The sequence below is a fragment of the Ceratotherium simum genome, chromosome 17 (assembly GCF_057802395.1).
Source record: "Ceratotherium simum simum isolate JZ-2026a chromosome 17, ASM5780239v1, whole genome shotgun sequence".
Lineage (NCBI taxonomy): Eukaryota > Metazoa > Chordata > Mammalia > Perissodactyla > Rhinocerotidae > Ceratotherium > Ceratotherium simum.
The window spans coordinates 51,126,005-51,153,451 of NC_141916.1; the positions used below are offsets into that span (position 1 = coordinate 51,126,005).

General features: G+C 35.8%; 1 protein-coding gene across 1 annotated transcript; it reads right to left on the reverse strand.

Moving 5' to 3' along the window:
- Positions 1–6: 6 nt before the first annotated feature.
- On the reverse strand, positions 7–27,422 carry CLEC12B (C-type lectin domain family 12 member B). Its single transcript, XM_087441921.1, is given in 8 exon segments — positions 7–191; positions 395–445; positions 448–546; positions 1,060–1,094; positions 1,096–1,198; positions 3,055–3,153; positions 4,921–4,998; positions 27,266–27,422. Coding segments are annotated over 8 exon segments (807 nt in total).
- Positions 27,423–27,447: the final 25 nt, after the last annotated feature.

Below are 27,447 nucleotides of genomic sequence, written 5' to 3' on the forward strand. Positions count from 1 at the left end.
CAACGTTTATTTTCTTAGTATTCCATTTCTTAGTATTCTTAGCTTGGTGTTTTCCCAATAGTTAGAGACTTCTAAGGATGGAGAGGGGATAGAGCCATCCTCCCATACTCAACTTCTGCCAGATGGGTCCCATGATAATCCCAGTGAGAAAAAAGAAAACTTGAGTAATGGCTGTGACTTCAGAAAATCCTGAGAGAGAAAATAGGAAAAATGTTATGTGAGAGCCACATTCCAGTTTGCAGAAGTAAGACAGATGGGAACATTCGTTAAATTCATTTATTAATTCTCACTCAAAATACACTAAATTCCTACTATGTGAATCAGAAACTCCATGTATTTACTTTCCATTATATAGATAATTTTTCTAACCAGGGAAGGAGATTCAACCAGATCTTTTCTTACAACTTATCTATCTTCACCAAGGTGAAGTTCTTGTCCATGCAGTTTTTCTACCGTTGGTCCAGGTTTTCTCCTCATTTGTTGCAAAATAATAGCAGCTGTTTTGGTAGTATTGCGACATCTTAGGACAAGGATTATGTTTGTCATTTGAAAGAGAAATTACACCCAATAGCGCAAACTAAACAATTCTAGAGTGACTGGGAAGGTTTGGGAAACTAAATCATTTAACTTGACAATATGTCTGAGAGCCAGCACCCTGAAAACATACTGCTTTAGGAGCCTCTGAATATGAAGTCACCCCCAGTTATGAGTTGGGACAATGGTGATTGAAATTCCCCTTTTCAGGGCTTAGTCTTCTGGCCTCAGAATTACCAGCTATGTTTTTAACTTCTTAAGACAACAGGATCACCTAAAAATAGTTCATAAAAGGAGGGGCTGAAGTATGCAGATTGGTGTCATTCCAAGACGCTTCCCAAATTTGCGTCTGTGTTTTCAAAAATATCAAATGAATTTGCATCTTCCCTTGTCTTCTGTAAATTTAGCACAACATTAGTAGGAGTCACTGGGTAACATAGCTCTCTCATACTCTGAGGTGGTGCATGTAAGCAACCTAAACTCAGGCGACAGACTTGATCTGACTGGTCAACAGGTCTTGATTACCTGAAGTGTGAATGATCAGCTCTTGGCAGAGTTCAGTTGCTCAGCTACTGGATTAAGTTATTCTGCCGTTGGTGGATGATTTTCTGAAGTTGACTCAATTTCTCTGAGTCTGAGTTAATATCATTAAATGTCTGCAAAACTCCAAGACATAGCAGGAGACAAGTTCATATATCCTTCCATTCTCACGATAGCCATAGATAATTCTCTTAACACAGAAATATTTCTTACATTTTTTTGATATTTATTAGTAGCTCCTAATAATTGAGGTATCATGGAAGAAACACACTAGATGCTTTTCTATTCCAAACTGTTTAGAGCTCATTCTTATAATTTTATTTATATTTTAATTATAATTGTACTTGTATTAAAATAATGAATTAATAATTACATATTTCTGACATTTTGTCTAAAGTAATACCAGTTATTTTGCCATTCATTTGGTGGAAATTTTTTCTTTTTTCTTTATGGAGTTGGTTCAAGTAATTGTTGTTTTCCTTGCAAGACATTTGGTCCTGTCCAAAAGGTCCTTGAAATTTGGCCCTGTCCAAAACATCTATGAGCATATTTGGTCCATGCCAACTGGTTTTGGACAAGACTAAATATCAAGGACCTCTTGGTGTGGATCAAATGTCTGATGGATGTTTTGGACAGAACTAAAACAGTCTTGCAAATATCAAAGACCTTTTGGTGTGGACCAAATGTCTGCTAATTGTTGTTTTAATAGGAACAGAATCCTTTGGGACAATGGGTATCTTAAAGAATGGTCTGCAGACTACTTGCATCAGAATCACCTGAGGTATTTATTTTTTAAAAAAGCAGATTTTATTGCCACACTAGATCATTTCTGGTCCTGAATCCATAAAATCTGCCTTTTTAATAAACTTCAGGAGATTCATTAGCATAATAAATTTAAGAACAATTGTGCTAAAAGCACTGTACTTTAAAAAAAAAAGTGTCCACCCTTCTATGGTGAACCAACGAATATATATTATTGCAACTTCACTTTTTAAAATATACGTCATCGTAGAAGATCACCTGTTAATCCTCATAATGATTGGCTACTGAATATCTGTTACTGCTGCTAGAACATATTTCTTTTCAAAAGAGTAAGCTACAGCATATAGATATGTCTAAATCCTAATTATCCATGAGATCTTACATATATAAAAAGAAATGAAAGTGGCGGAGTAGATGTTAGTATCATTCAGCAAATAAACTTAATTGACTGCAAGTCCCCAGAAAGTGAATACTGTGCAACTCACTACTCTGTACATGATATACTTAACAAGACCTTACAAAGTATGTATTCTCAGGATGTTTTTCCGCTTATTGTTAGTCCAGGACTCCCAATCCTGTCCACTCTTGACTGCCCAATAATAGGTTAGAATCAAGGAAATACTCTTTTTGGGATATTGTGCTTGGGAATGGAGCTTCCATTGTTATGCGGAGACGGTTAAATTTTCTATCTACTGGGTAGGGTATATCAGGCGACTCTTGCTCCTTGTTTGTATCTCTTTTTTCATTTATAGCAGTCAGGCTGTTGTCGCTGCTTAGAAGTTTTCTCTATGCTAGAAAGGTCTGGAGTGAGAAGATTAAGCAGGTCTTCACTAAGCATGAAATGGCATGCTTTTCCTTGAATCCATTTCCCTCGGCTCCCTGTTTCTCACCATTAGGATAATAAGTGGATGTATGTCTATGCAGAAAAGAGGCTCTTTATTACAACCAATAACTAGGAAAATAAAAGTTGTTTTCATAGTCTAGTCTAGTTTATCAAGAGAAAGCAATGGATTTAGGGCAAAACCCTGAAAATAATAAACTATATCCCTTGCTGGTTTATGTTGGAAACATGGAGAATGAGAGAGATAGGAGATGACTTATTAGAAAGTATTAGAGTATTCGGGATGTAGCACCTACCATATCATCCAACCTGAATTTACAGAGTTTACAAATGGATTTCCTAATCACCTTTCTTGAGTTTGAAGCAAATATACTTACACATAATCCCCAAGGTCACCAGCCCAATCAGCAGCATCAGACAAAGAGTTAGCAGACTCAGGCCAGCCTGACGCCATATGGAGGATAGAGCTGGATACTCTGAAGAAAGCCAACAGAGGAATTAGCAAACAGAATTGCCTGTGGTTGTTACACATTGTTTGTTTATTTCTCCCACTTAGGGAGCTTCCTCAACTTCGTAAAATTCCTCTCTTGCTTCTTCAATGCCTCTATCTAGAAAATACCTAAAATGATGTGCAGTAAGGGCCCCACCATCAGTTCTCCTCCATTTAACTTCTCCACCAATCTCCTTTCCTTTAAGAGTAAGTCTCCTAATTTTTCGGTTTTTGTTTTACATTATGACATACCTTTCTTCTTTAAGTTTACTGAATTCATGAATGAGATGAGATGTTGTGGAAACTGCTTCTCTGGATGATCCTGGCAATAGGAGAGATCCCAAATTTTTGAGATTACAAAGATCCATAAGGTACATATTATTGGGGATTTTATTTTTATCTATTATCCATTTTATTTATCACCTAGTAGATAACAAATGAATACTGAATGAAAGAAGGCATGAATGTGCAATCTAGCCTACAAACAGCGGAATAGACCAGAAAGCAAGCAGATAACTCTTCAAAATTTAGCATCCTAGCTTTATATATATATACACACACAAATGGTTCTCATATTTACCTCAGCTTCCTGTTTCTTAATTCAGGATCTAATGGCATTTAGCCCAATATTTCAGATAGATTAATGCAGTCTCTGGGTGCACTATCACACACACTACATGCACAACACTCTTTTGTTCAAGGATTAGAGTTAGATTATTAAAAAAAAAAAAAAAGCAAAAATATATAACCATGTATATTAGACACATGCAGTCTATTCCCATCCTTTTTTTGTTTATCATCCCCCCAAACCGCACACACACACATGCATGCTTAAACTAAAAATAAATCTAAAGACAAGGAAGATGTAGTTCACATGTCTTAGATGATTCAGGACAGCAACCTGAACTGTCAACAGATTCTTGAAGGTAAGCTATGTAGTCTGATGTATAAATTGGATTCCTGGCCACAGAGACTGCTGTTTATTCCAATTGGGTATAAGAGAATGAGTGGATGACTAGAACTGAGTCTGGACTCTACCACATAACAGTTGTACACACTTGGTTAAATCATTTTATTTCTTTCAGCCTCAGTTTTCTCATTAATACATTGGAGAAAGTACTTATATTATTCCCTTTATTTCACAATTATATTTTGATAAAGATATTATATAATGTATATAAAATACTACACTGAAATTATTATTGATTTCACATTATTAATTATACTAGGAATTTCAACTACCCTAAAAAAAGTTTTAAATGCTAACAAAATAAAAAACTAGCTCTTGTCTATTTTGGACTCACTCATCCTCCAGTTTTTCTCTTCAGTTATTTATACCATTGAAAACAAAAATTCTCTTCATCTTCTCTATTTTAGAAGCCTCCAAATTGCCTTCTAAAAGAATATTCCCCTAGCGTCTCTACAAGATACAAATATCAAGAACTACATTTATAAAAAGAAATCTCTTAGTCCCCAAACTCGATAGCTGGCATGTCCAATCAGAATGTTTCACTATAACATAGAGCTTCATGAAACATAATGCTATCACACAATTTAAAGAGATCCTGGAAGCCACATATTTTCTCCTCAACATTGGGAACACTCACTTTACTAATATCTTCCACAACTTTGTCTCCATTTTGGAGATTCCACAGCATCTTTCTCTTTAGCATCGGTATCAAAGCCAGCACCTCAAGGTGTTTTACACCTGTTCATTCCCTAAGACCACGTCTTGCTTTCTCTGAACTCCTGCCTCTTTTCCTTAAATTATTTCTGTCCCAATTATACCCTGCTCCAACAGCATCGTGTAATGTGAGCGTCGTGTAGGTCACTTCATACAACGTAGAAGAAAGCACTACTATAAATTACTTACTTAATGTTTCAATATTTTCAGGCCTGAGAACAGGATGTTCTTTTTAAGGCTGGGAGCTTTTATAGAGATACTCAACTGACCCAAGACACATCCCACTGCCCCTCTGCAAGGACAGGATGACAATCAGTTTTCTACAGAGAAAGTGAGAGAAGTCAAATATTGTCTTTAGAAATCAGAATGCTGGAGGGCCGGCCCCGTGGCTTAGCGGTTAAGTGCGCGCTCTCCGCTGCTGGTGGCCCGGGTTCAGATCCCGGGCACACACTGACACACCGCTTCTCCGGCCATGCTGAGGCCACGTCCCACATACAGCAACTAGAAGGATGTGCAACTATGACGTATAACTATCTACTGGGGCTTTGGTGAAGAAAACGAGGAACATTGGCAATAGATGTTAGCTCAGAGCCGGTCTTCCTCAGCAAAATGGAGGATTAGCATGGAATTTAGCTCAGGGCTGATCTTCCTCACAAAAAACAACAACAACAACAACAACAACAAAGAAATCAGAATGCTGTAGATCTCAAACTGTCTGCTCATTCAGCATTGTTTCTTGCTGTGAAGCAAAGAAAGGGTACTTGGAGACAAAGCAGGAATGGTGGTTCCATGGGGGAGTTCCCATGATCCTCAAGGTAGAGGCTACTCTGAATGTTTCAATAAAGGGTCAGGTTGTCATCTTTACATGTGTTGAAGGCCAGCTAATCTTGTAGGAGACACTGGATCTGATTTATACTCATTCATATCGGATACCAAGCAGATACGCATACTAAGACAAGAAGAGCCGTGTAATCACACATACTGAGACAGGAAGAGCTGTAAAGTTCAAGACCATACGCACCTGGCTGCTGTTTTAAGAAATCCAAATGTGGGTCGTGTGTGTGTGTGTGTGTGTGTGTGTGAATGTGAGTGTGAGTGAAAGACAGACAGATGGACACAGACACAGACACTGATGGTGTTGGCAGTGGGGCCTGGAGAAGAAACTGATAGCTATTAAAACTGAGTATGAACGGAAGTTCCCTTCTGCTGTTTCTAAGTTCTTAACAGAGTAATGCTCCTGCAGATACCACCAAATACTCAGGACAAGATTTAAAAAATAACTACATGAAGTTTCAGAGGAGTGAAAAAAAAAAACAGATTCTGGAGAGAATGAGACTGGCATATGCATTTATTTTTGTATTTAATTTGTTTGCTTGGTTTTTAACATGAGGGCAGCCCACAGTCATTTTGTGGGGCAGCTAAAACTCCTATAGAAAACACGCAGTCTTTTAGGTCTGAAAAATAAGAAGTTGGAATTTGGGACAACCATAGACATAAATAGTGCTGGATATTCATGTGGAACACTGATTATGGGGGAATTTCTAGAGTGTCTTTGTGCCTCCAAGGCTCTTTGAACTGCAATTTATTTACATTTAATTAAAAAAATAACTTGATAAAATAACTAACGTCTACTTCTCTTTCTTAGGCCTAAAAATGCCCTGAAAAGATGTTTCCAATAAAACGGAAGTAAACTCACTGCACAAGGATTTACACTGGGATACTATAAATTTCAACATCATATGAACAACAAAGAGTTGACAATTTACTATATAGAAAGTGTTCTAGCTAATAGTTGGAAGAACACTAGAAAAAACAGCACTTGCATGTGGAGTTGTCACAATAGCCATTTAGTCACATTTAGTCACAATAGCCGTTGGACTCACAGAGCTCATAAAGGACTGTATTTACTTGTAATCCCACCATAACTTTTCATAAAATGTATTAATTTATATAACAAAGCAAATTGTTGTTAAGAACCTGTAGTAGGCAGAATAACAGCCCCCCGAAGATGTCCATACCCTAGTCCCCAGAACCTCTGAATATGGTAGTTTACATGGTAAAAGGGACATTGCAGATGTGATTAGGGTTACAGACTCTGAGATAAGGACATTATCCTGTATTATCTGGATGAGCCCAGTGTAATCACATGAGTTCTTCAAAGTGGAGAACTTTTCCTAGATGTGATCAGAGAGAGATGAGACAACCAAGAATGTTCAAAGAGATACACCATGGCTGGCTGAAGACAGAGGAAGGGGGCCAAGAGCCAAGGAATGCAGGCTAGAAGATGGAAAGGCCAGGAAACGGATCTCCCATAGAGCCTTCCAGAAGGAACAAAGCCCTGCCCACAGCCTTGGTTCTATCCCTATGAGATCCACATCAGACTTCTAACCTACAGAGCTGTGAGACAATAAATTAGTGTTATTTAAGCTGCTTTATTTGTGTAATCTGGCACAGCAGCAATAGGAAACTAATACGTAACTCAAAAAAATATTTGGGTGCTATACATGAGCAAAGGACCTAAGTAATCTTTTCTAAAGCTTCCCTCTGGAGTGAGAGGGAGAGATTAGATAACTACACTCAGGAGGAGGATTTGGTGTGGGGTTTTTGTTTTCAGATGGCTGGGGGAGTGATCCAAACCTCTGTGAAGATTATCCTCATCAAAGATCTCCAGAATGAGTTGCACCCACCTCAGGGGTGTGAAGGAATATCCAATGGGTTATAGAAAGGCAATGTAACAATAATAATAATTCTTCAGTAGCATTTGTGCATAATCTCTAAATACATAAATGTACATATATGTCTTGTTTATATCATCTTTTTTCTTTTCAAATTAATGGAGTGCTCAATCAAAGAAAAGTTTGGAGGCTCTGGGTCATATATCAATTAAACTCCACTATCAAAATATGGAAATGAATAGTAAATCTATGCTTATGTTTACCATTCTAGGTAAATTAGGTAAAGGCAGAAGCTACTGATATGAGGAAAAGTTAAATCCAATAAGAGATTATGAAAATGAGAACTCAAGGATGTTTTTTTACATCTGCTCTGGTCTTTCACTTTCATCAAATTTTGCAAAGACTAAGTTTTCATTTTCATTTCCCTGATTCTTTCAAATACCTTAAAGTTCCCTAATAAAGTGTTTAACCTCTTGTTATCTTATATGAAATAAACCTTGGGTAAAACAATGATGAAGAATTGCATGTGGTTCCCAATTCTATAAGGAAGATTGCTCATACCTCCTACATGCTTTCTACTATTATGATACTAAAAGGCCATATTATGTATCCTTAGTTTATAATTTTATTAATTTAGAAATTAGTGTTTATACTTTTCTCCCTTAAAACTTCCAGCATCTCTGTAGCTCATTTTATCAGATTACACTATCAAATAACACACCTTGTTGCAGTTATCTACCAAATTCTAGGACATTTCTCCTTATTTCTTTATCATTTTCCCTTAAATCTCCTTGTTCACTTCTACTCTGTTATGATTATCAATTATTTCAATACTTGTGTAAGTGACAGTTCCAATACCCTAGGCTTTCTGTTCCTGGTTTTACCTCCAATAACTTTGACCACACCCACAAATCAGCCACCCACGATGGAGATCATACTTTAAAGCTATGCTGTCCAACATTGTAGTTACTAAACACATGTGACTATTTAAACTTAAATTAATTAAAATTAAAAATTTTACACCGACGTACTGCTTGTCCGGCCATGCTGAGGTGGCGTCCCACGTACAGCAAGTAGAGGGATGTGCAACTACGACATACAACTATCTACTGGGGCTTTGGGGGAAAAAAAGGGAAAAAAAAAGAGGAGGAGGATTGGCAATAGATGTTAGCTCAGGGCCAGTCTTCCTCACCAAAAAAAAAAAATAATAATAAAATAAATGTTAATTATAAGATTTATAGATCTAGATACAGAAAAAGAGCATAATCTACAAAGAAAAGAGAGCTTCACTAACAAATATTGAAAGGAAGAGGACCTAATTTTATGTGTGTGACAAACTCATGGCAAGACAGTGATCCTAATTTATTAGTTTAAATTTATTTTTTTATTTAATAAACACAAATAATACTTACTATGTTCAAAGTACTTTATAAATACTAGCCCTACCATAAAAGCAGTTATAGTCCCATTTTATTGATGAAAAAATTGTCATAGATTAAATAACTTGCCCAAGGTCATTCAGCCTATAAGTGGCAAAATCAGGACTGAGTGCACTAGGGATCACAAGCTCAGCCTCTCAGCTATCCTCCAGCACTTACAGTCTGGAAGGTAGTGGTCATCATAGGATCATCATAGGAGCATACTTGAACACATTTATTTAAATTGAATAATTATCAGCTATTTTCTAACAGGAAGTAAATCTGAATTGACTGACCAGTTTAACAATTAGTTTTTTGACAGGGACTTGCCATTAGATTATACAACACATGTTTTTCATGAATTAAAATGAGGTAAATCTGCCACTTCAAGGTTTTAGTGAAAATATTTAAAGTACGTATAACACTCTGAAATTGCATTTTTTGCAAGTATTTAATGTTATGGAAAAATAGATGTCAGCTTAAAAATATGTAAAGGGACACATTTTTGCAAAATTCTTTCAGTGAGTACAAAACCAAATATTTTGAGAAACACCCCTTATTACAAATATATTCAAATGATACAATTATATTCATATTTTAATATTAGATATGGTATTTGTATTAGGTAAAATTTAAGATCATTGGCATCTTTCTGGGTGTGGTAGGTTTATCTTCACCTCCCTACCCCATCAAAATATTAATCCATGCGACTCACTTTTGTTTTACTCTTTAATACATGTTGTTGAAGTTCTCTTAAACTGAATTATAATTGCTCATTTTCTGTCAAAAATACGGTACTTCAGCTATGACTCACCAAATTCCTTGAATAACAAACAATGATATGTCTATACTTTTCTCCCTAGATGCACTTTATCTTCATCCATTTTCCAAAGCTTTGTCATGGCTTTTTCTATTCAATGCCAATCTCCCACTCGCTAATCACCTCTACTAGTCATACTAAATTGACTAGTCTAGTTTCACAAAAGTAATAATGGCAAAAAGCACATGCAAAGTAGTAAACAGACAAACAAAAATGACAATTACTTCTTTAAAAAAAGAGCTATATTAGGCATGAAATGGCTACAGATTAATCTGAGGTATGGCTGCTAACACTGAGGGTTTACAGAATAGTTCCATGACGCCAAGTAAATGCAATTGTTTCCATTTTGGAGTTTAAGAAGATGTGTCCCTTCTCCCAAAGGAGTTTTAATCATCTCTTGCCCTTCCACTCACTCTTAATTAAATTACAGAGCAGTGGTCTTCACAGCAAGGTTCAGAGCCTTTGGACACTGATCCCTGGAGACTGTGGCTGTCACACTGAGGTTAGTGAGACTGAGCTTCAGGATCACACAGCCATTTTCTACTGAGTAAAGGCTGCTCAGAGCAAGTGCATACACTAAGAGTGAGATTGAGCAAGCCCAGCCCTGAAGCAAGAAAGGAATATCACAGTGTAAGGCAGATCATTTGGATAAAAAGCAATTTGAGGCACAGGGAAGACTTAGACCTCTTGAACATAATTTTCTAATGACGTTATTTAAGAGTTATCACCAATTCTTTAGCAAAGGAACTAGGGACTGATAACAGAGACACATCAATGTAGTCATTCATTTTCTTTCTTAAGCTCTGTCTTATTCTCTCTTCACCCCCCGCATATGTATAAATATATACAACATTATATTTGTGCATAGTAAAATGTAATAACTTTTTACACAGAATGTGATTTCATTTTTCAGTTTTTCTTCATAAAGTTCCAAAGTAAAGAAATTCTGATACTTGTAATATAATCTGCCCTGGATAGTTTCTACCAAGTTAAAGGACGGAATACAAATTCTTAATCCAGAATTTAGGTATCCTTCAAAAGTAACTCTACTTGGGATCATGATTAACTTGAAATAAAGAACTCAGATATGCCAGCCTCAGGGATTTTGCTGTGTCATGGCAGCAAGTCTCTCAGCATTCAAGGACGTGATATTTGGCTGTCAGGGTAACTGAGAACACTGCATTGTGATCAAACTTCAAATATGAAATTTACAACTAATTTTAAATTGATTAATTTTCAGATTTAGTACTAAAGAATATGCGCAGATCAATGGACCCAAAGGATGTGCCTATTTTCAAAAACGAAACATTCATATTTCCTGCTGCGGTGCTGAAATTTCTCGGATGTATGAGAAAACAGCTGCATTGGTGAAGATTGAAAATTTGGATTAATATGCTTCTTCCAAATTCACTAAGAAGTAAGGGACTTGTCATCAAGTTCATGTGAGGAAGGAGAAAGCCATACTACTAGAGCCTACAACAGATTAAAAAGTGACTGTGTGTTTAAACTACGGGCAAATAAACGTGCTTCATAGAACATTCTTCACTTCATCATCTGATGCCTTCCTGGTCTCATGTTCTTGCTATTCAGTCTTAAAATTATCACTGGAGACCTAGGGGAATAGCTGTTCTGTGGCCCTATTATTCAATCTCAGAATCATTTCGCTGAATTTCCTCTCTCTCAATAAAAGTCTTTTCTTGCTTTGTTGTTACATATGCACAAGCACACATGAGTGATATTTAAATATTTAACAGTCAGAACCGACACTGGTCACAGCACTGGAATGAGATCCAGGAGACCCTGTAGTGATAGCTGCTGGATCATGTAGAGATTTGGGGATCCTGGGGTAGGGGTCCTGCAGGGGCAGCAGTGGTATACCAAATCATTTGGAAATATCTTAGTATCTCAGCAAATGGTTTGTCTGTACCACTGTGTTATCAGCCTGTACGAGCAAAATAACCTAAGGTACATTTTATGTTAATCTTTAAAATTTAGATAATTTTTAATCTAGGTGAAGTAGCATATTATTTAGTATTTACATTCTCATTTATTTAAATTAGTAAATAAATTGAAGTTATTGAAGTTATTGTTTTGGTTATCTGGATATTATTACCAGAAGTTTATTCTTTTATCATTGAAATTTTATTTCCTTCAGGAAAAAGTTCTAATAAGTTGTTTGAAGACTTTAAGATACTAGAATCATTATCTTTTATTTTTATTTTTCAGAATTTTTCTTTAACATAGGTTATTAGTGTCCCTGCCCAATAGATCCTAAACATTGTAAATTTAGAGTTCAAGAGTTTTCTGGGATAAAATAACTGATTTGAGAATATTGGTAAAGGATATACTTTTCATTTTCTCTTCATATAATTGCACAGCTATGTACAGGCTAAAGAGAATAGTAAACTGATCTGTGATATTGATTTGGCTGGACCAGAGATCTAGAATTTACTGGAAAAACTGATATGATCCAAGTTCAAAGCTAGTTGTGTTTAGAATACTTGAAGGGTTTTTTGAAAGAACATCTTCATACATACAATCTAGTAGCCTGTTATTCTATAAATTTAAAATTGTGATTTAAAATTAGGAGCTAATCAACATTTTATATATGTATCAACAGAAACTCTAGAACAAAGGGATTAAATTCTAATGTGAAAATTTAGTAAGAATTACAAACAAAATATATTTAAGCACAGATTTTTAAATATACATAATTATTTTATCGCAGTTCAAGTGAACAGTCTTTACCAATTCTCCAGTAACAACACAGGACTGAAAAGCAAGCTACATACACATGGATTAAAAAAGCAACTTTATTCTTTCACTTAGTAGCTTACTGTCATAGTCATTCTCACAAAGATAAAATTATTCATTAACGGTCAAGAACTCTGCACCCGACTCCCACGTATTGGATTTTTTTTTTTTTTTTTATTTCCACGGGAAAGAATATTTCTTCTTTTATTCCTTTATTTCTAACCATAGAAAAACTGCTATTAATAATTAAAATATCTTTTTTGGTTATTTTATTCCTATAAGAGGGTACAGGTTTCTTTTTTCCCTAGTGTCTTGTATCTTTTAATTCTTATCTCACGTACACTGTGTCTTTCAGACTCACTAAAAGAGGATATTTCTGTTGCTACCTCAGAGTGGCTCTGGAATTTGATCAGATCCTGTTTCTCATAGACCTCTCCCTGCTGCCCTGCCATCATCGTGTTATTTCTGGCAGCTTCTACAGTGGATGAATAAATCCAAAAGTCTTCTTGGGGCTACTTTAACTTCTTATATCAGAATAACTTATCTCTCACTGCTTTATGATAACTTGGCTTATGATACATGGTGTATCCCAGGAATTTCAATCTCTCTCCTCAGTCAAAATTCCTGGAAGATATTACATATTTATATTACATACAAAAATATATATATACATATACATATAAATACATATACATGTCCACACACACATACGTACATTGTCTAAATTCCTGGACATGTTTTGTTTTTATTTTGGATAACTTTCTTCTCTCATTTAGTAGTTATGCAGTTTGCAAACCTTCATATCAGATTTACATGGATAGTCCCTCAAAACTACAGATTCCTGGGCCACATCTCAGATCTACAGACTCAGAATGATTGGAGGACAGGACTAGAGAATCTGTAAGTTCACAAACTCTACAGGTGATTCTTAATAACTCAGTCTGGGTATTTGGCAACGTTCGGGTAAATGACCTCAATATCAACTTCCTGAGCAGATAAGTCCAGAGGCAAATGTGCTAGAACCATCCTCAAATTGAATGGTTATTTAATTTCTTCTTTTTTTTGTTATTATTTATTTGTTTTCTTAAATTTTATTTTTGCCCAGCTTTATTGAGATATAATTGACATATAACATAAATTTGTATAAATTTAAGGTGTACAACATAATAATTTGATATATGTATATATTGTGAAATGATTTTTAAAATAAGTTTAGTTAACACATCCATCACCTCACTGGATGGCTCTTTCTGCAATGTTAGCAAAATTAGTTTGGTTTGTGCAGGCCAAATTGGGTCAGGGAGGTCAAAATTGGACAGAGTAATTACAAATCTCAATTATTTCATTGCCATAACCTTGGCCAACAACTCCTTAATGAGGAGATTGATTGTGATGGTCAGGAGAGACAGGTATGTGCAATTTGGTCTATCTGCCTTTGTGGAAATAGTTCTCAATTTAGCTGCACACTGAAATTATATTGAGGAACTTTGAAGAAATGCTGGTGCTTGAGATTATCTCACCTCTTAAAATTCTGATTTAATTGGGGCAGCAAGACAAATAACCTACAAAGGAACCCCTATCAGGCTTTTCAGCAGATTTCTCAACAGAAATCCTACAGGCTAGGAGAGAGTGGAATGATATACTCAAAAATTTGAAAGACAAAACCTTTCAGCCAAGAATACTATATCCAGTGAAAATATCTTGCAGATATGATGGAGAAATGAAAACTTTCCCAGATAAACAAAAGTTGAGGGAGTTTATTGCCACAAGACTTGCCCTACAAGATTTGACCAAGAAGGCTCTGATATCTGAAAAAAAGAAGAAGAAAGGGCTTACAAAGACTTGAGCAAGGAGATAAACAAGAAGACAAAATCAGAAAATTGCAATTCTCTATCAGAACAGATTAGCAAAAACTTAATTATAATTCTAAAGATAAAGGGAAGGAAAACATCAAAAATAAATATTATTACTTCATTTTAACCACAGATTCACAACACATAATGGAATAAGTTGTGACAAAAACAACTTAGAAGTGGAAGAGGAAAGGGATGAAACTGCTTAGACTAGGGGAACAAGAGGCTATCAGGGAATGGACTATCTCATCTATGAGATCTTTTATACAAACCTCATGGTAACCACGAAATGAAGAGTCAGAACAAAAACACAAATGATAAATAAAGAGAAAACCATTGTAGAGAGCCACCAAACTGAAATGGCAGTCCGAAATACACAGGACGAAAAACAAGCAAAATATATAACAACGGAAAAACACATGATAAAATGGCAGCGTTAAGCGCTCATATATCAATAATCATTTTAAATGTAAATGGATTGAATTCCCCAATCAAAAGACAAAGAGTGGCTGGATGGATTAAAAAACAACACCAACAACTTGCTGCTTTCAGGAAACACATCTCAACTCTAAAGACAAACACAGGCTTAGAGTGAAGAGATGGCAGAAAATACTCCAAGCTAATGGCAAACAAAAGAAAGCAGGTGTTGTCATACTTATATCAGACAAAGTAGACTTCAAGAGAAAACAGGTAATGAGAAACAAAGATGGGCAATATATAATGATAAAAGGCACACTCCACTAAGAAGACCTATCTTCTTATAAGTCTTACAAGACTTATAAATGTGTATGCACCCAACACAGGAGCACCAAAGTACATAAAGCAACCATTAACAAACCTAAAAGGAGATATTAGGGCCGGCCCCATGGCTTAGTGGTTAAGTGCGTGCGCTCCGCTGCTGGCGGCCCAGGTTCGGATCCTGGGCGCGCACCGACGCACTGCTTCTCCGGCCATGCTGAGGCCGCATCCCACATACAGCAACTAGAAGGATGTGCAGCTATGACATACAACTATCTACTGGGGCTTTGGGGGAAAATAAATAAATAAATAAAATTATTAAAAAACTATTAAAAAAAAGGAGATATTAACAATACAATAATAGTAAAGGATCTTAATGCTCCACTTACATCAATGGATAGATTACACAGACAGAAAGTCAATAAGGAAATAGTGGACTTAAACACAAAACTAGAGCAGATAGACTTAAATATATATAGAGAGCACTTCATCCAAACACAGCAGAATACACATTCTTCTCAAGTTCATGTGAAACAATCTCAAGGAAAAACCATATGTTGGGAAACAAGGTAAGCCTCCATAAATTTAAGAAGATTGAAATCATAACACGCATCTTTTCCGATCATAATGTTATGAAACTAGAAATCAACTACAAGAAAAAAACTGGGAGAGTGACAAAGATGTGGAGACTAAACAACATGCTACTGAACAACCAATGGATCATTGAAGAAGTTAAAGGAGAAATCCAAAAATACCAAGTGACAAATGAAAATGAAAGCACACCGTACCAACTCATGTGAGATGCAGTGAAAGCTGTCCTGAGAGAGACATTCATAGCAATATAGGCCCACCTTAACAAACAAGAAAATTCCGAAATAAGCAATCTTAAACTACACCTAACAGAATTAGAAAAAGAAGAACAAACAAAGCCCAAAGTCAGCAGAAGGAGGGAAATAACAAAAATTAGAGCAGAAATAAATGACATTGAAACAAAAAAACAGTAGAAAGGATCAATGAAACAAAGAGCTGTTTCTTTGAGAAGTTAAAAATGACAAACCCTTAGCCAGAATCACCAAGAAAAACAGAGAGAAGGTTCAAATAAATAAAATTAGAAATGAAGAGGAGACACTACAACAAATACCACAGAAATACAAAGAAGTAAAAGAAAAATTATATGCCAACAAATTGGACAATCTAGAGGAAATGGATAAATTCTTAGATTCATACAACCTCCCAAAATTGAATCAAGAAGAAATAGAGAATCTGAATAGACTGATCACAAGTAAAGAGGTTGAAACAGTAATCAAAAACCTCCCAAAAAACAAAAGTCCAGCAGCAGATGGCTACTCTGGAGAATTCTATCAAACATTCAAAAAAGATTTAATACCTATCCTTTTCAAACGATTCCAAAAAATAGAGGAAGATGGAGCACTTCCTAACACATTGTACAGGGCTAACATCACCCTGATACCAAAGCCAGATAAGGAAAATACAATGAAGGAAAATTACAGGCCAATATCACTGATGAACATAGATGACAAAATCCTTCACAAAATTTTGCCAAACAATCACAGCAATATATTAAAAACATCATACACTGTGATCAAGTGGGATTTATACCAGGGACGCAGGGATGGTTCAACATCTGCAAGTCAATCAATGTGATACACCACATTAACAAAATGAGGAATAAAAACCATACTATCATCTCAATAGATGCAGAAAAAGCATTTGACAAGATCCAACATCCGTTTATGATAAAAACTCTCAAGAAAATGGGTATAGAAATTGTCTCGACATAATAAAGGCCATATATGACAAACCCACAGCCAACATTATACACAATAGGGAAAAACTGAAAGCCATCTCTCAGAGAACAGGAACAAGACAAGTGTGCCCACTCTCACCACTCTTATTAAACATAGTACCGGAGGTTTTGGCCAGAACAATTAGGCAAGAAAAAGAAATAAAAGGAACATAAATAGGCAATGAAGAAGTGAAACTCTCCCTCTTTGCAGATGGCACGACTTCTTTATATATAGAAAACCTTAAAGAATCCATCAGAACACTATTAGAAATAATCAACAGCTACAGCAAAGCTGCAGGGTACAAAATCAACTTAAAAAATCAGTTGCATTTCTATACTCCAATAACGAACTAACTAAAAGAGAACTCAAGAGTACAATCCCGTTTACAATCGCAACAAAAAGATTAAAATATATAGGAGAATATTTAACCAAGGAGGTGAAAGACCTATACAATGAAAACTATAAGACATTATTGAAAGAAATTGATGATGACATAAAGAAGTGGAAAGACATCCCATGCACATGGATTGGAAGAATGAACATAGCCCAAATGTGCATACTACATAAAGCAATCTACAGATTTAATGCAATCCCAGTCAGAATCCCAATGACATTCTTCATGAAAATAGAACAAAGAATCCTAAAATTCATATAGGGCAACAAAAGACCTTGAATAACTAAAGAAATCCTAAGGAGAAAAAGAAAACTGGAGGCATCACAATCCTTGACTTCAAAATATACTACAAAGCCATAATAATAATCAGAATTATAATAATAATTATAATTATGGTCAAAACAGCATGGTACTCATACAAAAACAGACACACAGATCAATGAAACAGAATTGAAAGCCCAGAAATAAAACCACAAATCTACGGAAGCTAATCTTTGACAAAGGAGCTAAGAACATACAATGGAGAAAGGAAATTCTCTTCAATAAATGGTGCTGGGAAAACTGGACAGCTATAAGCAAAAGAATGAAAGTAGACCATTACCTTTCACCATACACAAAAATTTCCTCAAAATGGGTCAAAGACTTGAAGGTAAGACCTGAAACTATAAAACTCCTAGAAGAAAGTATAGGCAGTACGCTCTTTGACACAGATCTCAGTGGGAACTTTTCAAATTCCATGTCACTCAGACAAGGGAAACAAAAGAAAAAATAAACAAGTGGGACTTCATCAAATTAAAGAGCTTCTGCAAGGCAAATGAAACCAGGATCAAAATGAAAAGATAACTCACTAGCTGGGAGAAAATATTTGTGAATCATATCCAACAAGGAGTTAATCTCAATAATATATAAAGAACCCACACAACTGAACAACAGAAAAACAAACACCCGGTCAAAAAACGGGTGGAGGACATGAACAGACATTTTTCCAAGGAACATATACAGATGGCCAATAGGCACATGAAACGATATTCAACATCACTAATCATCAGGAAAATGCAAATCAAAACTACACTAAGATATCACCTTAAACCCATTAGAGTGGCAATAATCACCAAGACAAAAACTGACAAATGTCGTAGAGGTTGTGGAGAACCCTCATTCATTGCTGGTGGGACTGCCAAGTGGTGCAGCCTCTATGGAAAACAGTATGGAGATTCCTCAAAAAATTAAAAATAGAAATACCTTATGATCCAGCTATCCCACTACTGGGTATTTATCCAAAGAACTTGAAATCAACAATCCAAAGAGACTTATGCACCCCTACATTCACTACAGCATTATTTGATATAGCCAAGAAGTGGAAGCAACCCATGTCCATTGACAGGTGATTGGATAAAGAAGATGTGGTATATATGTACAATGGAATACTACTCAGCCATTAAAAAAAACAAAATGGTCCCATTCACAACAACATGGATGGACCCAGAGGGTATTACGTTAAGTGAAACAATCCAGAGAAAGACAAGCACTATATGATTTCACTCATATGTGGAAGATTAACACACAGACAGAGAGAACAGTTTGGTGGTTACCAGGGCTAAGGGGGCTCGGGGGTGAGCACAAGAGGTGAAAGGGTGCATTTATATGGTGACTGACAAACAATAATATACAATTGAAATTTCACAATGTTATAAACCGTGATGACATCAATAATAATGAAAAAAAGAGCAGGGAGCAAGAGAGCAAATCATAGGTGGAAGATAGCTCTAGGTGATTACGTGAGACAGGTCCTATTCCCTATAGGCTATTTTTGTGCTTTCTGTGCCCTCTGTGATGTTGAGGCCAGAAATGAGAAAGACGAGATGTTAGACTATTCCAATTTTCCCAGCTTGCTCAATAGTTCTAATGAATTAGATATTAATTACTCAATTCATCTTTAGATTCTTTAACATCTAGAACTGGAAGTTGTAGGGAAGCAATAATTTTTATTGTAACAGTTACCAAAAGAAAACACCATCATTTTCAGTTCTCCAACTTTCTTTGTTTCTGGACAGATTTTATTTCTGAGAAAAGTTACTCTCTGTGGGTGATCTTGATGATGGAAATTCTTTCCAATCCAGGTTTTGATCCAATTTTTCAGTCTACTTATTTCCTCCTAAATACAGGTGAAAACACTTGATTAGCTTTGTATATATTAACACGCCCTCTCTGCAATATATATATATTACATATATAATATATATTCAGAAACATTTGTGTATATATATACATAATATATACATATATATTCAGAAACATATATATATATGTATGTATATGTATATAATATATACATATATACACAATATAAACATATATATAAATATTATATAATATATATTTCAGAATATATGTATATAATTGTATTTATTATATATAATATATAAATGTATATATTATATATGTAATATATGTATATCCACAAACGTGTATTTTCTTCAGTTAATCGTTGCTATATCTATTTTCTGCTATCAGCTCTTAAACATAATTTACTTGACCCATTTGTTTAGATGACAGTTTTGCCTGCAAGAAAAGAACATTTTTAAAAAAGACTTCACTAGGATATATGGAGATAATAGGTAAGGAGAATATTAGACAAAATATATTGATTTTAAAAATACAGAAAGAGTTAACGGAAGTGTACTAGGTGCCTAAGACAGAGGCTGAGCTGTGCAGTGAAAATAAAATTGAATCATCGTGGACAGTAATAGCTTGGTTCCCATTTCTGTCAAAAAGTAGCTTTGTACGTACAACAAATAATCCAGGCCCTCTAAATCTTATTGGATGTGGTGTTCTCTGAGTACAGTTTTATCATATCTGGGTTTTGTGCAAAAGGTACACTTTCTGAAGTGCACCAATATGTGAAGGTATAAAAGGGAACATCATCTGACGTGTGAAGGATGATAGAGCTTAGAAAGGAATTCTTTATATTAAAGCTCATAGCAAGTATTTTCTTTTTGTAAATTTCTAATTTATTTCACCTGTAGAAAAATAATAGCAATCTCTTCCAAACCAACAAGTCCACTTGAGCCTCTCTGTCAGCGTTCACTTCCTGTTCTTTTTACTACACTCAGCTCTTTCTGTCTGCATTCTCTTTGAGGAATTCGGTATATTTCCCATCCTTTCATGAATCTGTGAAGTTCTGCTTTTTATCTTCTAAAAATATTTTTAGAATTATAACCAAAAAGTACAATAAAAATATATTAAATTTCTTATCTCTGATTAGATAAGTGCATGTTTTTATATGCATACATCATGAATCTTAAACTGTATTAAAATAAAAAAAAGTTTATATTCATTTTTGAGATGGGGAATTGGAGGTTGGATACCTGGTGTAATTTTCTTTTTCTTTTCTTTCTTTCTTTTCTTTCTTTCTCTTCCTTTCTTTCTTTCTTTCTTTCTTTCTTTCTTTCTTTCTTTCTTTCTTTCTTTCTTTCTTTCTTTCTTTCTTTCTTTCTTTCTTTCTTTCTTTCTTTCTTTCTTTCTTTCTCTTTCTTTCTTTCTTTCCTTCCTTCCTTCTTTCTTTCTTTCTTTCTTTCTTTCTTTCTTTCTTTCTTTCTTTCTTTCTTCCTTCCTTCCTTCCTTCCTTCCTTCCTCCCTCCCTCCCTCCCTCCCTCCCTCCTCCCTCCCTCCCTTCCTTCCTTCCTTCCTTCCTTCCTTCCTTGCTTTCTTTCTTTCTTTCTTTTCTTTCCTGCCTGCCTGCCTCCTTTCTTTCTTTCTTTAGCCTTTTAATTAAGTACATTTAAATTGAGTAAATAATACCAAATTCATTAGAACTATTGAGAAAGCTCTAAAGATTGGAATTGTCTGTAAATCAGTAAAATGGGCACGTTTTTTAATAATCTGCAAAGAGTAGGATTAAAAGTAAACCACCCTGGAGTTGAACCATACTTGTTCATACATTAAGCCATTTTCAATGGCCAAGCAAATGATTTGTAATTTTATTCTGTGTAAACAATCTATGATCCTCCTTTAGTTCTCAGAGTCATGGGGCCTACTGATCTTTAAGCAACAGGGCTGAATTTAATGGCCACCCCTAACTTAATGCCTGCTATTTAGCTACTGAAAGACTCAGGAGAAAATTTGACATGAAAAGATACTTTTGACCATTTTGAGGACCAGAAAACTTCTTGGTCAGTATTTCTCTAGGAGATTCTCCTCTAATATCTGCCTATAACATGGGAACAGAGAGAGAAACTATTTTCTTAATGTCCAGGTTCACAGAGGTAAGAGTGGCGTTTGTCCTTCCAGGTACTGGGCTATCCATAATACACTGTAATAGGTGTTATGCTAGAGGTATATAGTGAGTGCTTTATAGAAATGCTGAAGAAGGATTGGGTATATTGATGCTGCTCTGTGTTTTCTTCATGTTATAATTACTTCTTTAGGTAGGGGTATATTATCTATTTGTGTACCCAAATGTAACTTCATTTATGGATGTAAGTCAAATCTGTATAATTAATAAAATATGGTCTGTAGCTAATCCTCATGCTTCCCAGATGTGTTTGGACTGCCAAAACTTCCCCAGAATTTCTATAAAGATTGTGTAAGATGATGCGTAGATGACAGTGAAACCAATCGTGATATAATTAAAATACTCTAGGAAAAAAAGCCGTGGGTAAAACCAGGAAACACATTCTGAGAGGAGAGGGGAGGATTAAGTTTAATATCCCAGTTTTAGCACAGGGTCAGATGGTAGAATAGTCCACAGCACGAGTGGGCAGAATCTTGCAGTTTTTCTGCACGAGACCCTGGGAACTGGAAAGTGCCCTGTAATAGAAAGAGCAATGGGCTGACAAGGTGAATCTCTATTTTAAAGGCCAAAATAACTAGTTTCTTGGAGGCCAAACAGCCGTTGAAAAACAAAGGCCACACCTGCATACAATGTCTTCTATTTCCTGCTTGCGGAGACAGTTATCTTGGTGATTTTCCAACTAGAGTCTCTGTAATTCTGCGTTACAGAGGCTGATCCTTCATTTTTATGCCAAGTAATTCAAGTCATGAAAGACCAAGGAGACTTCTGGGGCGGCACCGGCAGGGGGCGGTAGACCATCAGTGTGAAATTGACAGGTGTGCACCAGCTAAGGAATTTGAAATTTTTGTTGTTTGACATTCCAGGTGTTTGCTCTACTTTTAGTGAATTGTCCCATAATCAGAGAAAGGAAGGGATTCTGAGATTTTCTCTCAGCATGAACCAAGGTTATAACAAGAACAGCTGCCACTGGACTATTAGACTAAAAATCAAAGGGAAAAAACCTATAAATCCAATGCAGTGATTTTCATCTGAGTCCTCAAATTTTCCCAGTACTGAGTAAAGACAGATTATGCTGATATGGTAAAAATATATCCGAATTCTTACTGGATTAATTTGGTAATAAGTCATGAGTTTCTGTTCTATTTACTAGATTCTCAAGTCTTCTATAATTGTGTTTATTATAGGAGTAATATTTCAAGTTTGATTTTTTCCCAAAGTGATTTGCTTCATCATTTGAATCAAGTAATTTATAGTGAATTAACCAAAATAACCCATACTCACTAAATCAGATAATTTTTCATAAATATAAAAAATGTAGGTACAAAATAGAGGATTTTTGTAGGTACAAAAATAGAGGATGCCAATAACTTCTTTAAAAATAGAGGCATGTGTCTTTGACTCAATTCTTGGATGATATTTTGTAATTTTAATCCAGAAAATAGAATTAAAAAAATTTCAGTTCATGAATACAATTTACAAACTTGGTTGATGATTTGCAGATGTTGCAATGTTTTAGTTTTTTCATCTCGAAGTAATAGCTGTAGTAATAACTGCAAGTATGTTAGAAACAAGAAATTTTTTAAAAAGAATTCTTTTATTCATGGAAGAATTGTAGACAAATTTTAACATCTGTACCACAGAATTTTGGCTGTTTAAATATGGATTTTACCTCAGGCTTAAAAAAAAACTAAATTTTACGTACAAATGCGGTTTACTGTATTATTCTTTCATCTTTTAGTTTAGTTTGTGCTTGAATAGAGATTCAAACTTAAGGGACAAGTATTGGTTTTACCCACTGCTTGTCTAGATTTGAGTTTCTCCCCCCTATTTTTCTTGGAAATTATGTCCTCTTTTCCTTGAGAGACTCTACTTCTCTAATCCATGAAATTTTCCAGAGAATTCCTTCTCTGATAACTACGGAAATGATCACAGATTGAGAGCTGAAATTCATCCTTTAGTAACAAGTGGTTGGTTCAAGAAGCAGGCTTGTGACCCAAGCACAGCAAATCTGAGTTCTTCTGCAAATTGATATATGGAAGCTCAGAGATAGAATTTTTTTTCTTAGTTGGGTTTGCTAAGCTGGAGGTACTTGTTGCCTTATCAATACTCTATGGGGAAGGCTAACTACAGTGAGAGAGAAGAACCAATATTCAATGAGAAGCAGAGGATAGATGAGTGCCATTTCAACCTCCAAGCCCTGAACTTGGTAGCTTTTCCTTAAACTTTGTGCACCACACTAGTAACCTTCCCAGCTCTGTGAGATAATAACTGCCTTAATTTGCCTAAGCTAAACTGACTTAAATTTCTATTAACCGTTACTAAAGAGACCTAATTAATACAAAACTGTTTTCCAACTTCTATTGGAGCAACATTTAGTCTAAATCTACACGATTCTTCAGAGATATTTAGGGACTGATGTCTTTCATATTTTTGGCTATATTCTAAAGCATAGAAAAATTACTTTGGATTCTTATTCTTATTGGTAGAAAAATAGGAGTTCTAATTCCAAACATAATCTGTGGGAATATAGTATTAAAACGTATCTTTGATCAGAAACGATGGTTCCCAACGTGGATTCCAATGTGGAGAAACAGTGAGGTTCTCAACAGCATTCAAACCGAAGCTAAATAGTGATGATACTAAGTTACTGTGGGAGAAATCATTTTACTAATTTGAACTACTTTGTTCCTCAATACTTTGTATTCTAGGTTGAGAGTGAGAAATGAACAAAATAAATGCCTTTTATTATTCTGTGTAAGGGAACATTCCTCACATCTAGGCCCTCTTTTTTGGCACATTTGAAATCAGAATTTATCATAGTTGTAACAAAGGAAAATTGGACTGGTTTACATGATTGTTACAGGATTAATATGTATCTAGCCTTCTACCATATATTCCTGTTAGATGACAACAGGGTTGTAATTTAGTTGACAAAAACCCAGCATATTGTAGACTTTAAGTCAGTGTCCTAACTTTGGGAATTTTGATGGTGTTGGGGAGGAAGAAATACTTCTCTATCCTTCTAGGTTCTTCTGGCTGATCTAAAAATGAAATTTACATGAGACAGAATAATAGGCGAAAATCAAACAAGTCTGATAACATGTATACATGGGAAAACCCAGGAAAACTGAGTAACTCACCAGAATGGCTGAAGCAACCACCTTAAATACCATCTTCAGCTAAAGACAAAGGAGATAGTAGTTTGAGACTTCAAAGGGGAGGAAGACAATTCACAGGGATATGGAAAAGCAAACGTTTGGTAAACAAATGTTTGCCATGCCTTGCAAATACAATGAAACATGGAGAGGACAATCAAATGGGCCTTGCTAGGTTCTTCTCTGTCTTCCACACTTAGTTCATACGACACTATAGTTATCTATGGTGAAAGATCCTTCCTGAAACAGGCCTTTCTTAAATTATTTTTGGCAGTTGGGGGGGGGTCAAAGTTTCTTCCTGCGTCTTTTGTTCTTAAGAATAATCAAGCCAAAGAGACACATTTTGGGGTAGCAAATTCTGCTCCCCTACAATGGCAAGTGAAGTGTGAATAGAGCTTTTTTTCCAACTTTCTGTGCTAAAAGAGGAAGAGGTCCTTAGGAGATAATTAGAATAGTCAAGATATTACATGCTTAATCATAAAATGAATGAAAAACATCACGAAACAATGTCTTTGAAGGGATGTGTAGATGTCCTGGTTGCAGGAATCCTAAAATCCCCAACTTCATCTCCAAAAATGTCTCCAATCATGTGTATTTCACATTCTGCATTTTCCTAGCATTTGAAATTGCATGAATCTCCTTTAATAATAGACCAGAACTTAGAAACTCAGTCTTAGGCACTTTATAAGAAGAGATATAAACTAGTGTCACACCAATGATTATAATTATGGCCAAAATAATCTTCATATTCCCATTATTTTCATAAAAGATACTCTGTGATCTTGGGGAAGTTATTTCACCTCTGTTTGATTAAATTTTTTTCATATCCAAAGTAGAGATGATAACAGTTCTTATTTACAAGCTTATTGTTAGAATAAAATGAGTAAATATATATTAAATTTTTAGGAAATTGACTGGCATATACCAAGCACTATTATACAATAGCTATGATTATCACTGAACATTTTGAACAAATAGAATTTTGCCGAGTGAACAAAGTCAGGTTTCCTAATTGATGTTAAATTCTGGCATTTTATAATATTTGTCTACTTTACAACAGCTGTCAAAAGATTTTAAATATTACCAACTTTAATACAATAGTACGCAATGGGATATTCTTGAAATACAAATGTACTTTTCTGTTTTTTTTTTGGTGAGGAAGATTAGCCTTGAGCTAACATCTGTTGCCAATCCTCTTTTTTGCTGAGGGAGATTGGCTCGGGGCTAACATCCATGCCCATCTTCCTTTACTTTATATGTGGAATGTCCGCCACAGCATGGCTTGAAAAGTGGTATGTAGGTCTGTGCCCAGGATCCAAACCTGTGAACCCTGGGCCACTGAAGTGGAATGTGCAAATTTAACCACTATAGCACTGGGCCAGCCCCTGTACATTTTTTATAAGGTGAAATTTTAACATAATTTACCATGTGGATAAATACTTCAAAGATGTATGACAGATGTTTATAAAATTTATACTTCCAAGCATCAAAATAGCATAAGTTTCTAGGGGCCGGCCCCGTGGCTTAGCAGTTAAGCGCGTGCGCTCCGCTACTGGCAGCCCAGGTTCTCATCCCAGGCATATACCAATGCACCACTTGTCAGGCCATACTGAGGCGGCGTCCGACATACAGCAACTAGAAGGATGTGCAAATATGACATACAACTATCTACTGGGGCTTTGGGGAGAAAAAGGGAAATAAAGGATGAGGATTGGCAATAGATGTTAGCTCAGGGCCTGTCTTCCTCAGCAAAAAGAGGAAGACTGGCATGGATGTTAGCTCAGGACTGATCTTCCTCACACACAAAAAAAAAGTTTCTACTACTTTGATAAAATAATGAATAGTATATTCATTATATACACATTATATACACATTATATAGACATATATAATGTGTATATATATATTTTACCTATATACACTATATATAATAAAATAATTTGGACAGATATTACCATTCACACACACACAAACACACACACAAATAGCTGAAAACAGTACTTGTGTATTTAACTTCCTCCCAAAATTATAAACACAAATTTTTGTCATCTAGAGAAGAATCTTTTGTGAAGCTGGAGGTTTCCAAGAACCTTGTCTCTCTTTAAAATATATCAATTTTAAAGACACTTCTTTCTCTCCCTATCTCCCTTTCTCCCTGCCTCCCCGCTGCCTCCTCCTCCAGGGACCTGGAACAGGGCAAAGGCCAGGAGAATCCTGGTCACAGGAGCAGGAGAAAAAGGCATCTGCCTAATCCCAAGCCCTATCCTACACAAATGCACTTATACACCAGAAGGCAGAGCTGGAGGATGCTGGAATGCCTGGCTAGTACAGGGCCAGAAAGAAACACCTGGAAGCCCTGGTTTCTGGAGAACTCCAGGACCCCATCCGGCAGCAAGTCCAAATAGGGACTGATTATCACTAATTTGCAGCTTCCTCCTGAGAGATTTTCAGGGAGTGAGCTCCCTCCAAACTGGAGGCTATGCAGGTGAATGGGGCCGGGCCTACCTCCACAGAACTGGGGGGCCCTGGCTGCTGAAGGCCTGCTGACTGGATGCATACTGTGCATGCCCATGTCAAGAGGTACAGGGAGCCAGGCATCTGGAAAAGTGCAAGGGTCAGAAGAGGATGGGTCACAGGAGCAGGCTTTTGGGGGACAAGGCATATGCCTGATAGCAAGCCCTCACCTA